Source organism: Poecilia mexicana, unplaced genomic scaffold, assembly GCF_051168715.1.
Source record: "Poecilia mexicana isolate PSO_F unplaced genomic scaffold, ASM5116871v1 scaffold_15, whole genome shotgun sequence".
Taxonomy (NCBI): domain Eukaryota; kingdom Metazoa; phylum Chordata; class Actinopteri; order Cyprinodontiformes; family Poeciliidae; genus Poecilia; species Poecilia mexicana.
The window spans coordinates 750,203-766,709 of NW_028263384.1; the positions used below are offsets into that span (position 1 = coordinate 750,203).

Consider the following 16,507-nt stretch of genomic DNA (forward strand, 5'->3'; position numbering starts at 1 on the left):
AATGTAGCTTTACCGACGAACCGCACAATAAATTTCATATCCCGGTCTGAAGAAACGGGTGGCGGAGCGCATCGTACATGGCTGGTAGATGAGTTTCTGAGTGTGACCAGTGAAGGTGTCGTAAATATCCCGTATTGCTTCCCCCCGTGTTCGTCCCCCGGTCTAACGGTTCGTCAGTCCGCTGGTCTATTTCCTCCCCTCCACCCCATGTTCGTTCATTCGCCCTCTCCTCCCACTCCAGGCGGCATTTCCCGTATTTTCAAACCCAAAGCGTGACAGGTTAGGTGGCAAGGTGAGTTTAATTAATCTATTAAACTCACTGAAGATGAATACATAAACTAAAAGCTGGATTGTAGACATTTTTATAAGCATATTTGTGAGCCTGCCTCTTTGTTATTAAATTCAATATAATTTCAGATTTTTCTATAACTTTTCTTCTGGTTAACTTAGAAAGTGAGCTATTATTGTTACAGGTTAGTTTTCTGAACTACAAAAAAGCAACTGTTAGGGATGCTCAAATATGGAAAATTGGACTGACATTGATATCTGATAGTAACACCGGTATTATGCCAGATTTACCAATATTTCATTTTATTATTTTTTTTTATCCGATTACTCGATTAATCGTAAGAATAATCGATAGATTACTCGATTACTAAAATATTCGTTTACAACAGCCCTAATTAGGATTGTGGGAAATTAAGGAATTCGTCACAAGAAACGAAGCCGATCAGAACGCTTCACTATGAAAGACCCGGCGTCGGAGCCAGCGGGGCCTCTGGGCTACAGGAGCATTAAAATGTCTGCAGCTGGTTTTGTGTTCAGTCTGAAGTTCTTCTGGGTTTCCAGTCAGTGACAGACAGACGCCAACGGCCTGAAGTGACCTCGTTCCCTCTGAGGCGGCTGCAGACTTCAGCTGTTTCATCCATGAATGACCACCAGGACGGGACCGGCTGCATTTGGTTCTGACCTAAGGTCAGGATTGGTTCCAGTCTACATTTAGGCTGAAACACCAGGAAAGATCCTGAACTTTGATAATTCACAGAGTTCCAGCTGTTGTAGTAGAAATTCAGATCTTTGGTACTTTAACAGTGAGGAGGAACTTTCCTAGACAGCCAGTAACCGGAGGTTCTGCTGCCAGACGGGAACAGGTCCGGTTGTGTTAAACTGAGGGCGGGCTCAGAGGAAGCAGGACGTTAGCGAAGCCCCCTACGGAGCCGAGTCGGTGTAAAACAAACGCAGGACACATCCAAGATGGAGGAGCTGCTGAAGGTGGGAGGAAGGAGATGAAGAGCAGGGAGGAAACCCGGTCATCACAGAACCAGCTAGGAAGGCTCAGAACCCATCAGGCTGAGGCTCGGCGAGGCCGCGGGGCGGAGCCGCCGCTCAGGACGAGAGTCAGCTGAGCTCCCAGCATTCTTTTCATCTGACAGGAGGTCAGAGCGGCGGAAACGCTCAGAGGAGCTCGCCGGAGGGGAAACACTCCACCGACACAGTCGGCTCTTAGGTTTGTTATTCAGTGATTTAGCAGCAGAAATGGGTTTGAATTGAAAATGTTGATTATATCATCCATATATAATTTTATCTGGAGTCCCACCTCCAGTTTCACGTGTCGGCCATCTTGTCCACGCGGTAAACACCCGGTCATGTCGGCCATCTTGTCCACGCGGTAAACACCCGGACATGTCGGCCATCTTGGCCCTGCAGTAAACACCCGGACGTGTCGGCCATCTTGGCCCTGCAGTAAACACCCGGACGTGTCGGCCATCTTGGCCCTGGAGCCACCCGTTTCTTGCTAACGATGAAACTTCCTGTGTGTTTTCCAAAGTGCCAGAGTTTCTGCTCTCCTCATAAATGATTCATGAACATTAAAAGCGCTCCGGGTCCCGTTTGAAAGGCGCCGTCTTCCTCTGTATCTTTTCCTCCGTTTGACATTTACAGTCTCCTCTTCCTTTTTCCAATTCTTTTCTTTTTTTATTGCTTTTCATAAAGTTGTGGAGGAGAGAGCATTTAGCCGGTGGAGGCAGAGCAGCGGCACATTAAACAGCCAGAACCGCATCACTCATCCTTCACTCTTCACATCCAAACTCTCAGCTTTTATGAAGCAAAACTCTGTTTTTGTTGGACTTTATGTCAGAAATCCATCACATCTGCTGCTGGTTTCTGCTCTGCATCAGCGCCTCAGGGAAATATTTCACTGTTAAGCTGCTAAAACCGACTGTTTCCTGTTGCACTGCTGAGCAGCTGCTGTGGTCGTTTATTTCTGACATAATCAGCAAAACGCAGTCGTAGAGTTTAGATCAGACACACAGATCTACAAGCCGAAACAAAAACGCTCAGATTAATTTCATTTGCACAACATCAGAGATTAGGAGATGTGTTGCTAAAGGTGCTAACCTTCAGTCAGGAGAACGGGCTGAAGACTGAAGGAAAGATCTGGAAACACGAGACGTCAGGCAGCAGGAGACGCTAGTTAGCAGGAAACACTAGTTAGCAGGAAACGCTAGTTAGCAGGAGACACTAGTTAGCAGGAGACGCAAGGCAGCAGGAGACGCCAGGCAGCAGGTGACGCTAGTTAGAAGGAGACGCCAGGCAGTAGGTGACGCTAGTTAGAAGGAGACGCCAGGCAGCAGGTGACGCTAGTTAGAAGGAGACGCCAGGTAGCAGGAGACGCTAGTTAGCAGGAGACACCAGGCAGCAGGAGATGCTTCTTAGCAGGAGACGCTAGTTAGCAGGAGACGCCAGGCAGCAGGAGACACCAGGCAGCAGGAGATGCTTCTTAGCAGGAGACGCTAGTTAGCAGGAGACGCCAGGCAGCAGGAGACACCAGGCAGCAGGAGATGCTTCTTAGCAGGAGACGCTAGTTAGCAGGAAACACTAGTTAGCAGGAAACGCTAGTTAGCAGGAGACACTAGTTAGCAGGAGACGCAAGGCAGCAGGAGACGCCAGGCAGCAGGTGACGCTAGTTAGAAGGAGACGCCAGGTAGCAGGAGACGCTAGTTAGCAGGAGACGCCAGGCAGCAGGAGATGCTTCTTAGCAGGAGACGCTAGTTAGCAGGAGACGCCAGGCAGCAGGAGACACCAGGCAGCAGGAGATGCTTCTTAGCAGGAGACGCTAGTTAGCAGGAGACGCCAGGCAGCAGGAGATGCTTCTTAGCAGGAGACGCTAGTTAGCAGGAGACGCCAGGCAGCAGGAGACACCAGGCAGCAGGAGATGCTTCTTAGCAGGAGACGCTAGTTAGCAGGAGACGCCAGGCAGCAGGAGACACCAGTTAGCAGGAGACGCCAGTTAGCAGGAGACGCCAGTTAGCAGGAGACATTAGTTAGCAGGAGACGCTAGTTAGCAGGAGACGCCAGGCAGCAGGAGACACCAGGCAGCAGGAGATGCTTCTTAGCAGGAGACCCCAGTTAGCAGGAGACATTAGTTAGCAGGAGACGCTAGTTAGCAGGAGACGCCAGGCAGCAGGAGACATTAGTTAGCAGGAGACGCTAGTTAGCAGGAGACGCTAGTTAGCAGGAGACGCCAGGCAGCAGGAGACGCTAGTTAGCAGGAGACGCCAGGCAGCAGGAGACGCCAGGCAGCAGGAGACGCCAGGCAGCAGGAGATGCTTCTTAGCAGGAGACATTAGTTAGCAGGAGACGCCAGGCAGCAGGAGACGCCAGTTAGCAGGATACACCAGTTAGCAGGAGACGCTAGGCAGCGTCTGTGGAGGCTACCATGTCTAGGATTCATAGTTCACCTTTTGCTTTTGCAACTTGATGTTTTATGAGTGCAAACTCGCTTTTGATACAATATTTTTTACATTTTTGTCGTCTGAGTTTCTACAGAACCGAGACAGAACAGGGTTGAAGTCGACCCCCCAGGCAGCGCCTGGATCAGCTGAGTGTTTCAGGATGAGTTAGCATCTCGGCTTCATGGTGTAGCGATGGGCTACCAGCCTCCGACTACAACAGTTAGGATTTAAAAATGGCTACTTTCAAATTTAGAAACTAAACTGTTGCTTTTATTGTTAATATTTGTTCTTCAGGAAGTTTTTCACATTTAATCACTAGAACTTTTTTAGTGTGCGTCTCCAGGATGCAGCTCTGTGTTCATCATTAATGCTCCAACAGTCGAAACAACCAAATGCAGAATTTATCCAGAAACTGAGGACATAAAACCATCGTCTGTCAGTCCCTCATTCAGCGGGAAGCTGGAAAGGTTGAAGATCTTTAGAAAACCTATAAAGATCGTTTGTCAGAGGCGAGAGTATTTACATACATGTAAACACTTTAAAAAAAATGGTCAGATTGTGAAAAACCCCAGAACTGAAGAAGCCAAGTGTCTGTCGATAGAAAGGCGCTCTTTGACCGTTGAGCTAATGGTACGCTAAGCTAACGGATCACTGACCAATCAGAAGAAACTTCCTGTGATCCTCCAGACAGTTTGAGAGCAGCTAGCCCAACTGGAAGCTCTCCCACTCCTGATTCTGTCTGTGGGTCCTTGAAGGCAGCACCGACTCTCAGGTTCCGTTCGGGTCTGAAACCAGAACTTCCCTCTGCTGCATCTGGGTCGACTGGAAACCGACCAATGGGACGTCTTCACTTACACCCTGCTGCTGGTTAACCTTCAGACCTCCTTCCCTTAAGCCCCGCCCACCAACTCGTTAGCCAGAAGCCCCGCCCCCTCAGGCATTGGCCAATGGCAGCCTGGCTGGCGAACGTGAAGAATCTCCAGGGAGGAACAGAAACTTCCAGCCCAACTTGCCTTGATGAGGAGTTTCTTTGAAAATCTGTCGCTCCTGAACCTTAATTTCCTTCTGCAGCGAACGCTGCTTAATTAGAGACCGAGGCGAACTGCGCTTACACACCGGCTCAGTGTGTGTGTGTGTGTGTGTGTGTGTGTGGAGTTCCCTCGCTCGTGGCCGGACTCTTCTGATCTCCGTTTCAGTCCGATGAACCCAAAGGCAGTGCGAGGAGGAAGAGGAGGAGGAAGGGGATAAATTGCCAGCTCGTTATGCCTCCATTGTTTCGTCCTTCTCCCGTCTTTTCCTCTAATTTACGGTTTTACTCTGTGACTGAATCTGGAAAGTTTCATCAGATGTGAAGCATTTTTCCTCTGATGTAGCGAAGCAGCAGATTTACAGAATATTCGACCTTGAACCGACCTCTCTCTCTCTCTTTATCGGAGAGCTGAACCAGATTCTTCATCCATCGGTTTGTAAAGATTACAGAACGAAAACTCGACATCCGGTCACTGCTGCTCTCTAGCGCCTCCTACAGGAAGCTCAGGTGTTTCCAGGCTGAACTCAGTTATCCTGGATGGCTGCAGGCGTCACATCGTGGCGGAGCTAAAACCATCCTGTGTCTTTAATTATAATAAATACTTTCAGTTTGACCAAAATGCTCAGAATGTAAATATATGCATCATTCAACACAGCTCATCTGCATCAGAACCAGTTCACACTGAGCTGATTTCATCTTCCCAAGTTGGCAAAATATCACACAGAAACCCCACAGAAAGCTCCTCCCTTTTCTGCAGAGGCTCCTCCTACCAGGCAGAGGCTCCGCCCACACGGCCGAGGCTCCTCCCCTTTCTGCAGAGGCTCCGCCCACACGGCCGAGGCTGGAGGAGTCGTTCAGGCAAAATAAAGGGAAAAGAGATTAATGTGGTCTTAGACAGGAAAAGGCGGCTGTGGAAGGCTGGTGATGTTACAGCGGCCCAACAAAGGTCAAAGGTCACAACAAGAAGCCACAATCAAAGCTATGCTAACATAGAAGCTACACTAAAATGAAGCTATGCTAGGAAAGAGCCACATGATCCTCCCTTTAAGCTTTAATAAACTTGTTTACCGAATGGAAGATAAAAGTTTCTTCTCTGTCAGTTTATTCCAACATTCAGGACTGGAGTTATCAGTTATTAGGTCCACATCGGTCGGTAGAGGGTTATTGACATTTGGCTGTCAGTTCAGTCAGTCACTGAAATGTAAAATGTCTATTTTTCCCAGCGAGGTTAAACAGATTATAGCAAACTGACATCGTTCAGATTCACTAATGAATCCATTCAGAGTTCAGAACAGAAAACCGATGAAGAGACGGATCATCGGACGGACAGTTCAGCTAAACGAGCCTCTGAATAATCAGCCGAATGTTGATACCAGCAGAGAAACAGCAGCACAGTTAGAGCTGCTGTCCTCGCCTCATTTCACGGAGCTTCTTACTGTCAGCAGTCACTTTCTGTCATTAATTATGTTATTATTGCAGCTGGAGGAAAACCTTCGCCACATCGATGCGGCAAGCGGAGAAAACGAGCAGCAGTCACTCTGGGACGACACAATCGATAGGAAACGTGGTGAAGAGAGGCGGAGGAAACCAAGAAAGCAAACCGAGCAGAGCAAACTGAAAACAGACTGAAAACAGACTGAAAACAGACTGTAAACACACTGAAAACAGACTGTAAACAGACTGTAAACAGACTGTAAACAGACTGTAAACAGACTGAAAACACACTGAAAACAGACTGTAAACAGACTGAAAAACTGAAAACAGACTGAAAACAGACTGAAAAACTGAAAACAGACTGAAAACAGACTGAAAAACTGAAAACAGACTGAAAACAGACTGAAAACAGACTGAAAACAGACTGTAAACAGACTGTAAACAGACTGTAAACACACTGAAAACAGACTGAAAAACTGAAAACAGACTGAAAACAGACTGAAAAACTGAAAACAGACTGAAAACAGACTGAAAACACACTGAAAACAGACTGAAAACAGACTGAAAACAGACTGAAAAACTGAAAACAGACTGAAAACAGACTGAAAAACTGAAAACAACCTGAAAACAGACTGTAAACTAGGGCTGTTGTAAACGAATATTTTAGTAATCGAGTAATCTATCGATTATTCTTACGATTAATCGAGTAATCGGATAAAAAAAAATTATAAAATGAAATATTGGTAAATCTGGCATAATACCGGTGTTACTATCAGATATCAATATCAGTCCAATTTTCCATATTTGAGCATCCCTAACAGTTGCTTTCTTGTAGTTTAGAAAACTAACCTGTAACAATAATAGCTCACTTTCTAAGTTAACCAGAAGAAAAGTTATAGAAAAATCTGAAATTATATTGAATTTAGTAACAAAGAGGCAGGCTCACAAATATGCTTATAAAAATGTCTACAATCCAGCTTTTAGTTTATGTATTCATCTTCAGTGAGTTTAATAGATTAATTAAACTCACCTTGCCACCTAACCTGTCACGCTTTGGGTTTGAAAATACGGGAAATGCCGCCTGGAGTGGGAGGAGAGGGCGAATGAACGAACATGGGGTGGAGGGGAGGAAATAGACCAGCGGACTGACGAACCGTTAGACCGGGGGACGAACACGGGGGGAAGCAATACGGGATATTTACGACACCTTCACTGGTCACACTCAGAAACTCATCTACCAGCCATGTACGATGCGCTCCGCCACCCGTTTCTTCAGACCGGGATATGAAATTTATTGTGCGGTTCGTCGGTAAAGCTACATTTACACGGTAAGCATCAGCTACTCAGCCGCCCGCCCTGTTCAGGCTATCCGCTCACCTCAGCGCTCTTCCCGCCGTTCGCTTTCAACCAGCAGCCCCGGAGGAGAAATGCTGCCGTACTCCAGGCATTCCCCCAGTCATTTTAAGGATGCTTATTGGTTCCCCCAAAACGATAAAAAGTCGGGCATTATCATCAATCAATAAAATCCCCACGGGCCAATCTTGAAGATTGGACTTTATGCCGCTGAGACTTAGCTTTTGTCAACAACTCAGAGGCGGAAGTGAGAGCTCCGCGCAACGCAAATGAAGTCCCGGCCGGAACACGGTGCGCTAACTAATAAAACATAAATTAACGAAGCTTCGAGGCAGGTAAATTTTCCTCGAGGAATTTTAGTAATCGAGGTACTCGAATCATTCGAGGAATCGTTTCAGCCCTACTGTAAACAGACTGAAAACAGTGAAGGCTGAGATATCATCCATCAGCCAATCAGAGGAGGCGTCGGTGTCTGATTGGAGGTCATCCGGGTTGCTGGGACTAAACCAGCTCTCCAGGTCCAGCTAGTAGTTTAGGCATTTCAACCAAAACTGACTGAAGAAACAAACCAGGAGTTCATTCCCACCAGTCGCTTCAACCCGACTCCAGTCCGTCTGCCTAGTCAAAGTCCAGTTCGGTTGGTGAGGTGTGCACGCTAATCGACCTCTGACCTCTGGTCCTCCTGACCTCGGTCTGGGTTCGGTTGAAGTGAACTCTGGTTGGTTTGAATGTGAACACCAAGCGGACCGGAGACCGCTCCAAAAGCAGGAAGTAGACTACAGAGCAGGGCATTCTGGGTAAATACAACCAAAGCTAACGTGCTAGCCTAGCGCTAGCAGCAGAAATGTCTCCTGGTCTTCAGCCTAAAGAGAAATCCTCCATCTTGTTTCCATCTGGTGAAGAAGGAAGTTGCTCTCAGTGTCTTCAGAGGTTTTTGTGTCGTTTCCTTCAGTGGTTCTTGCTGCAGCGCCCCCACAGGCCAGGAGGGGAACAGGCTGGTTTGACTCAGAACCACAGCAACTGGAGGTGGAGCAGATGTTCTGGTTCCAGTAGAACCGGGTCGACCGGACCATCAGGAGGGAAACATCCTGATTGTCAAAGATGGAGGTAAAGAGTTTAAATCTTTTGTTCTTCACATTGGATGAACAGCTTCAGAACCTCATTGAGTTTCTTTACATCCTGATGTTTTTTAGCTGCTGCTGAGTTGAAACCCAGTTGGGTCACTTCCTCCTCCTCCCCGCCTACTTCCTGCTCCTGGTTAGCCGCCGCCCTCCGGTCCCGTTGCATTCTCCAGTCAATGAATTTCATCATGCATGTACAGGAGGAGGAGGAAGCAGAACCACGTTGCATCAGTTCCAGATTTCTAAGAATAGAAGAAGAAAAACAAACAGAAGAAACGCAGAGAGGAGGAACAGAAAGCAGATGCTGCAGCTCTGAAATCAGACGCCGTGTTTATCACATTACATCATCTGTAACACCTTCAGCTGCAGCACAGATTACATCAGATACACTTTACATACCAGGCTGAGATTTCATCCATCAGCCAGAAACCTGGTAAAAGCTGAGAGCTCACAGAGCAAACGTCTCGGCTCCAGACCAGCGCTCGGTTTCATGAGGAGACATTTCAACAGCTGATCTGCTCAGAGAACGAGACCTCAGCAGTCAGAAAATACCAACTTCATTCAATAGAAGCTGCTGGTTCTGGAGGATCTGATGCTGCAGCTTGACGGATGTTTAAAGATCCCGGCTCCGTTCCTCTCCCGCTGAGCTGATTTCTCTGCATTCGACCTGAAACGTGTCGCAGGAAAGGCCAAACGCTCCTGATGGACGGTTTGAAGGGAAACAGTCAGAAACAGAGATCTGTCTGCCAGCTGACAGATGGGACGGCTGTGTTAAAAAATAACCATAAAATGTCCCAGAAGTTTTTGTGATGAACGATAATAAATTTGTTTAATTATCGTCCAGTTCTGGTCTTTAGTGGAGCCAACAGAGACGTCCCCGACACGGCCATGTTTCAGCTTCAGCCCCTTCTACCGGTTCATCCTCCTTCAGGACCGTTTGGACCTGATGGTGTCGCTGTAGGTCAGAGCTGCCCAAAGGTCACCCAAAGGTCATTAATGGGCCCGACTTCATTTAAAAATCACAAACTACAGGTTTGTGATTTTAGCTTCTGGTTTTATAGACGTCTTTACTGGGACAGAACAACATGGCCGCTGCTCATCTGGTTTCAGGAAGTCGGACCTTCAGCTCCGACCTTCTGACCTTCAGCTCCGACCTTCTGACCTTCAGCTCTGGCCCCTGTCTCTACAGGCCAGCAGGGCGGCGCTATCCTAAATGAGCAGCTTCCTCCTTACAACCTGACCTCATGTGGTCAGCAGCGCCTCGCTTTGTGGATGATGATGATGATGATGAAGTGCATGCAGCCATAATGAAGTCCTGAGAAGCTGCTGCTTCCCTCCACCTGCTCCAGAGGAAGAGGATGAAGGCGTCAGCTTTCATCCAGCTGATCAGCTCGCTAATACAGTTAGCGCTAACAGCGCTAACAGAGCTAAGTGTGTTAGCACAGAGACACTCCGTCTGCGGTGGATACCAGAACCTGCAGGCCGTCGCAGGAAACGAGACAGGAGGAAGAGGAGGAGGAGGAAGAGCAGGTGATGCTGGGCTCTGCCCTACATTTCTCCTCTGCTACTGGATCAGGCTTCCCCAGAACCCACCGGGTCCCCAGACAGAGCAGAACATCTAGATGCTGCTGATCTACATCACATCATCTAGATTCTAGATCATACATCTAGATTTCTCCTCAGCTTTACTTGATGAACACAGTTTTAGGATTTATTAATTTACTGGCTGAAACGTTGACCAGCACGCCAGAGGAAACCGTCCTGAATGAGTTCAGAGGTTTAGATAAGAGAACATGAAGCTGAACAGAAAACACATCAGTTATAACCATAAAGCAGGAAGTGGAAAACTAAGCGCACCCCCACTACTTCCTCCTGGTTGAAGCGTGAAGCAGAACCAAAATGGCCGCCTGGAAGGAGAAACTCTTCTCTCCAGAACAAGATGGAGGCAGGACTGAGGTCAGCAGAGCTGCATCAGGATGGAGGAGGAGACGTCCTCTGGACAGAAGAGACCAGAGACGATGGACCAAAAACACCTGACCAGAAAGGAGAAGGAGGAGGAGGAATGATGCTGTGGGCTTGTGAAAAACAGAGTGGATCATGATCTAAGGCAGCTTATAGGGACAAACGAATGATGCAAACTCCAAGACACACAATGCAAAAAACAAAGGCACCAAAAAAAAGGTGCAGATGGAAAAACCAAAGTATAAAACAAACCATAAACGCAGGTCCTCCTGACCACTAGGGGGCGGCACCTATACCTTTGGTTTGTTGCTTGTAGGCTTTGTTGCCGTGTTCTGTGATTGCTGCAGTGTCTGCATTAGCGTGACCTTGACAGATGTGAGCAGTCGCTCCTTCCTGCTCCAGGTTTCGCTCCGTCTTGCTGCCCGCCTCCCGTTCAGGTGTGACATTAAAACTGATGTAAATACGTTACCAACAAAGGTCAGATTTATTATAATCCAGTTAAATCTGCATCTGTGCTGCAGGTCGGCGAGGCGCTGAGCAGGTAATCAGCTTAACCTTTACAGAACAAACCAGGACGAAGGCGACCAGGTAGTCTTCATCATCCTTAATATTTACAGCCCAGAAACAATCGCTGCTTTGAAATGTTTAATCAGAAACCAGCAGCTGAATGTTCCCTGGCCGCCGCCTGCAGACTTCTGGTTAAACTTTGGCTTCTGCAGAGATCTGAAACCACTGGGTCCGGCCCAGGTCCGGTTCCTGATGGGCCGGTTGGAATACTGCAGTGCTGGTTTGAAACGAATCAACCAGGAGTTAAACCGATGTGATGACATCATCGCATGTTGGCGCCCTGCATGGCAGGAAACGGGTTCAAACCAGAGAGTTTTCCCAGCGGGATGTTTGAACGTCTCCGTTTGGTTCCTCTGGTAAGGCACACCAGAGGAAGGGAAGTTTGCTACATCAGAACCGATTCGTCAAACATGCTTCCATCTTTCTGCTGGTGCATTAAAAAGCCGAAAACCAAGCAAGCATGAAAACCTTTTTGTGAAATTGAAGTTATTTCATGTCCTGCTGTTTTCCATCAACAGTTTTTAATGCAATACTTCAAAGTGCCATAAAAAAAACGGCTAATGAGACGAAGTGGAGGAGGAAGGATTGGACTGGAGAGCAACTTAATGCCAAGTGATCGACCTTCTTCCAGAGTGATGGGCGCTTCAAGGTTGGAAGAGAGGAGCGATGCTCCCATCATGCCTAGCGCCTACAGTGGTGGCTACACTGTAAAAACACCAATAATGATTCCTCACCATGGATGAAAAGGTACTAGATGCAAGTGAAAGAATCTGCCAGTGGAACTGGCATTTCCTCATCATCATTAAGGAATTATTTATTTAAAATAAGCTCAGATGATGCTGCCTGAATCGCCGCTGAAGGAGTTAAAATAAAAAGTTTTGACTTCTGATGCGTTTCTCCTCTGAACTCTGCGGCTCGGCTTCAGCTCTGCGGCTTCACGTCTTTATTCTGCGTCTCGTTTCCGTTTTAAGGCCTCCTTCCTGAACTCACACACTCATTAAAGACAGCAAACTGCTTTAGCTGCTGCTCTACAAACAGAGGCGGCTCTGCAGCTGCAATCCATCATCTTTACTCTCTAACTAACTTACAAAGGCACCAGGCTCACGCAGCCGTTAGGGACCCACAGACACAATTAGGAACAAACTCCACTTTTTAACAGAGCGAGGAGCCGGCGGCGGTGCGGAGGAGCGCCAGGACGCCCACGGGCGCCAGATCAGCTCACGCCACACACCCACACTGAACACCAACACAGAGACCGGGAGGCCTGCAGAGGTCACACTGACCTTGGAAACAGAAACGTCCCCCGACCCGTCAGAGCTCCGGGCCTCAGGCTGCTCAGTGATTGGCTGGTTTGGACCAGCCGCGGCTCCAGACCCCGCCCACCTGGTCGCTATGGAAACATCTCTGGTTTCATTCAGATTCACTTTTAACCGGGCATCCAGAGTAGAGGCCTCTGGTGACGTCAGATTGGCCCCTGAGGGCCCGCTGTTCAAACGACAACATTTTAGCATCGCAGCTGATTTTTGTTTCATTTTCTGGTAAAGTGAGGAGTAAAAATGACTCTGGATGCTGAAAAACTGCCGACATATAGATGATCTGCAGCTCGTCCAGGTGCTACAGGAAGTTCTGGTCCGTAGCGGGACATGACCGCTAACATGCTAGCAGAAGAGCTAACGTTTAAATTGGAGCTTTAGCCAACTCTGAAAATGTTTAGCAAACTTAGGTTCCTCTGAATTAACTTCTCTAGATCTCTAGAGGTTGAACCTGAACAGGCAGCTGATATTTTATCCTCCTTTCATGTTGGATGTTTAGATCTATATTTCCTCCTCTGTGTCCTGCTGCTCTGCCTCAACGCGCCGCCTGGATCTGGACTCAGCGGAGGAAACCTGAAGCCACGCTGAAGCGCCACAGTATGGATTTCTGCAGCAGCCTGTAGTATTTGATGCGTTGTAGCGGCGAGCGCTTCCTCCGGCGAAACGTCTGAATCAGCGTGGGCGAGAAGCAGGAGGTAAACACGGAGCGTCAGGAACCGATTCTCCAGAAGTAAAGAGTCACTACTGCACTAAACCTGCTGCTGCTGCCATTCAGTACAACAACAAGCCTCTTCACTTCATGCTTTTATTACCCATAATTCCCCTGCCAGCAACTCAATCTGTCAGTTTCTGATTGGAATTCGTTTTTAATTTTTCTATCAGTTTGTTGCATGTTGGATTCATGTTAATGTTTCACTGGTTGATTTATTGAAGGAAAAATAAACTCTGTGACGGGCCCAGAGTGACGGGCCCAGTGTGACGGGCCCAGAGTGACGGGCCCAGTGTGACGGGCCCAGAGTGACGGGCCCAGAGTGACGAGCCCTGTGTGACGGGCCCAGTGTGACGGGCCCAGTGTGACGGGCCCAGTGTGACGGGCCCAGAGTGACGGGCCCAGAGTGACGGGCCCAGTGTGACGGGCCCAGTGTGACGGGCCCAGAGTGACGGGCCCAGAGTGACGGGCCCAGTGTGACGGGCCCAGAGTGACGGGCCCAGAGTGACGGGCCCAGAGTGACGGGCCCAGTGTGACGGGCCCAGAGTGACGGGCCCAGAGTGACGGGCCCAGTGTGATGGGCCCAGAGTGACGGGCCCAGTGTGATGGGCCCAGAGTGACGGGCCCAGTGTGACGGGCCAAGTGTTGTCCCAGTAGAACCAGTGAGTGTGTTTACTGGTTCCGTGAGGCTGCTGCATTCAGATCATTTTTCTGCTGCGATAAATAAAACATCAACCAGCTGGACTCTGTCTGCTGGAGGAAACCTCATGAATATGGGAGCTGCTCAACCTGCTGCCACCAACAGGCGGATGGAAAATACTGACAATATTATCAACATTCAGCAAACACCACCATAAAAACACACACACACCAATCAGGCATTTCTCCAGCTCGCCCAGTACAACCAGTAAATCAGAACAAACTGGGTTTGCCCGTTTCTGATGTTTTGGTTTGAGTCCCACTCCTTGTTATCCCCCCTCCCTGATTGGTTTACAGCGGTACTGTTACCATGATGACCGGGTCCAGCAGTGAAATGTCAGTATGTAAATGTGATAGTTAACGTTGAGTGCAGACAAAACGGGACGAAGACGTAAATGTCAAAACATTCATGGGATTGGTTTAGACGGCAGGATTAAACCGAGCTTCTAACCTTTCTACAGTTAAAACCCAAACACTTTGCATAAACCCCAAACCGCTTCCATCGACCCCAAACTGCTTCTATAAGCCCCAAACTGCCTCCATCGACCCCGAAACGTTTCTATAAACACAAAAATGCTTTCATAAAGCCAAACGTTTCATAAACCCGGCTGGAAGTGTTGTCCCCGTCCTCCTCTGGGATTGGCCGAGAGGCTGCGGTCGTTATGGGAACAAAGTGAGCGCTGGCGGGCGATTAGCTTGCAGTAATGAGCCGACAGGTGGTCAGTCAGAGCGCAGGTGTTCATCTGTATTCACGGGCCCCTCTGCCTCTGAAACCCGACCAGAACCGTCCAGAACCGGGAACACCACCTCAACCTGCCTGTTGGAGTGAGAGAGAGTGTGTGTGTGTGTGTGTGTGTTTGGTGCCACACCTGTCTCTGAATCAGCGCCAGCATCTGCTCTCCCTCATCCATCAGCCTCTCCACTGCTTTCGGATCTTCCACTTCCCTGTTGGCCCTGAAGGCATCACGAACACGCCGCAGTGCATACGTCCTGCAACACACACACACACACACACACACACACACGCTGTGGTTTCATTTATAATAAGGAAAGGCAGGCCAACGAGCGGAGAGGGAGGGAAGCAGGAGCTGCTAAACCCTGGGAGGAGTTCAGGAGCAAACAGCCGACCAGAGGTGGAAACAGCTCCACACTAAACCAACAGGAAGATAAATTGGAGCCAAACAAACCTCAGGGCGGCGCAATAAAAAACAACAACCGCTTATTTATTTGTTTTTCTGCTGCTCGCATATAAAGAAACCTGCAGCAGCACAAAGAGATGCTGCTGATGAGCGAGCGTCGCAGCGGGAGCCGCTTCCTGCTTTATGAGCACAATACACCCGAGGACCTGAGGAAGAGGAGGATGAAGGCTCAGGCAGTGACACCGCGGTTTCAGACGGCAACGCAGCGAGACGCAGCAACCAGCCAATCAGAGAGCAGCAGGCCAGGTGCTGAAAACCTGGAGGTCATTAAAAGCATCAAACTGGGGAGAAAATACGATGGGAAAAAATGAAAAATAAAGAAAATGACGTGAAAAAAGGAAAAACGGCGGACATCTTTAACCTTTCACTGACGGAGCTCCTCTTCAGTTTAATATCCCACAATCCTTTGCTGCGTCACGATCGTCTGACCAAACAAACATGAAACAGTTTCAGGTGTAGCTATGAAGGTCAACTGATTTTCCTGAATGATCAAACCGGCAGTCAGACCGATCAGAGTAACGATACGGTCCGGTTCTGTTGGGCAGACAGAAGACGGGTCAGGAACCAGAACAACCCAGCAGCCTGTGGTGGCGCCGCTGAGCTCTGACCAGAACTGATGGGAGTTGAGCTGAAGCTCTGGAGAGCCGGCTGGGCGGCAGAGAGGGACCGGCGGGTCAACTCTGATCCGATTCACACCGGGTCCGATTCAAATCTGATCCGATTCAAATCTGATCCGATTCACACCGGGTCCGATTCAAATCTGATCCGATTCAAATCTGATCCGATTCACACCGGGTCCGATTCAAATCTGATCCGATTCAAATCTGATCCGATTCACACCGGGTCCGATTCAAATCTGATCCGATTCAAATCTGATCCGATTCACACCGGGTCCGATTCAAATCTGATCCGATTCAAATCTGATCCGATTCACACCGGGTCCGATTCAAATCTGATCCGATTCAAATCTGATCCGATTCACACCGGGTCCGATTCAAATCTGATCCGATTCACACCGGGTCCGATTCAAATCTGATCCGATTCAAATCTGATCCGATTCACACCGGGTCCGATTCAAATCTGATCCGATTCAAATCTGATCCGATTCACACCGGGTCCGATTCAAATCTGATCCGATTCACACCGGGTCCGATTCAAATCTGATCCGATTCAAATCTGATCCGATTCACACCGGGTCCGATTCAAATCTGATCCGATTCAAATCTGATCCGATTCAAATCTGATCCGATTCACACCGGGTCCGATTCAAATCTGATCCGATTCAAATCTGATCCGATTCACACCGGGTCCGATTCAAATCTGATCCGATTCAAATCTGATCCGATTCACACCGGGTCCGATTCAAATCTGATCCGATTCAAATCT

At 48.5% G+C, this 16,507-nt stretch overlaps 1 protein-coding gene across 1 annotated transcript in view; it reads right to left on the reverse strand.

Moving 5' to 3' along the window:
• lyrm4b (LYR motif containing 4) overlaps positions 1 to 16,507 on the reverse strand; it is a 32,222-nt gene that overhangs the window by 10,534 nt on the left and 5,181 nt on the right. The window contains exon 2 of the mRNA XM_015013903.2: positions 14,792 to 14,912. Within this exon, the coding sequence (XP_014869389.2) occupies positions 14,792 to 14,912 (121 nt within the window). The remainder of the gene's footprint in view (positions 1 to 14,791; positions 14,913 to 16,507) is intronic.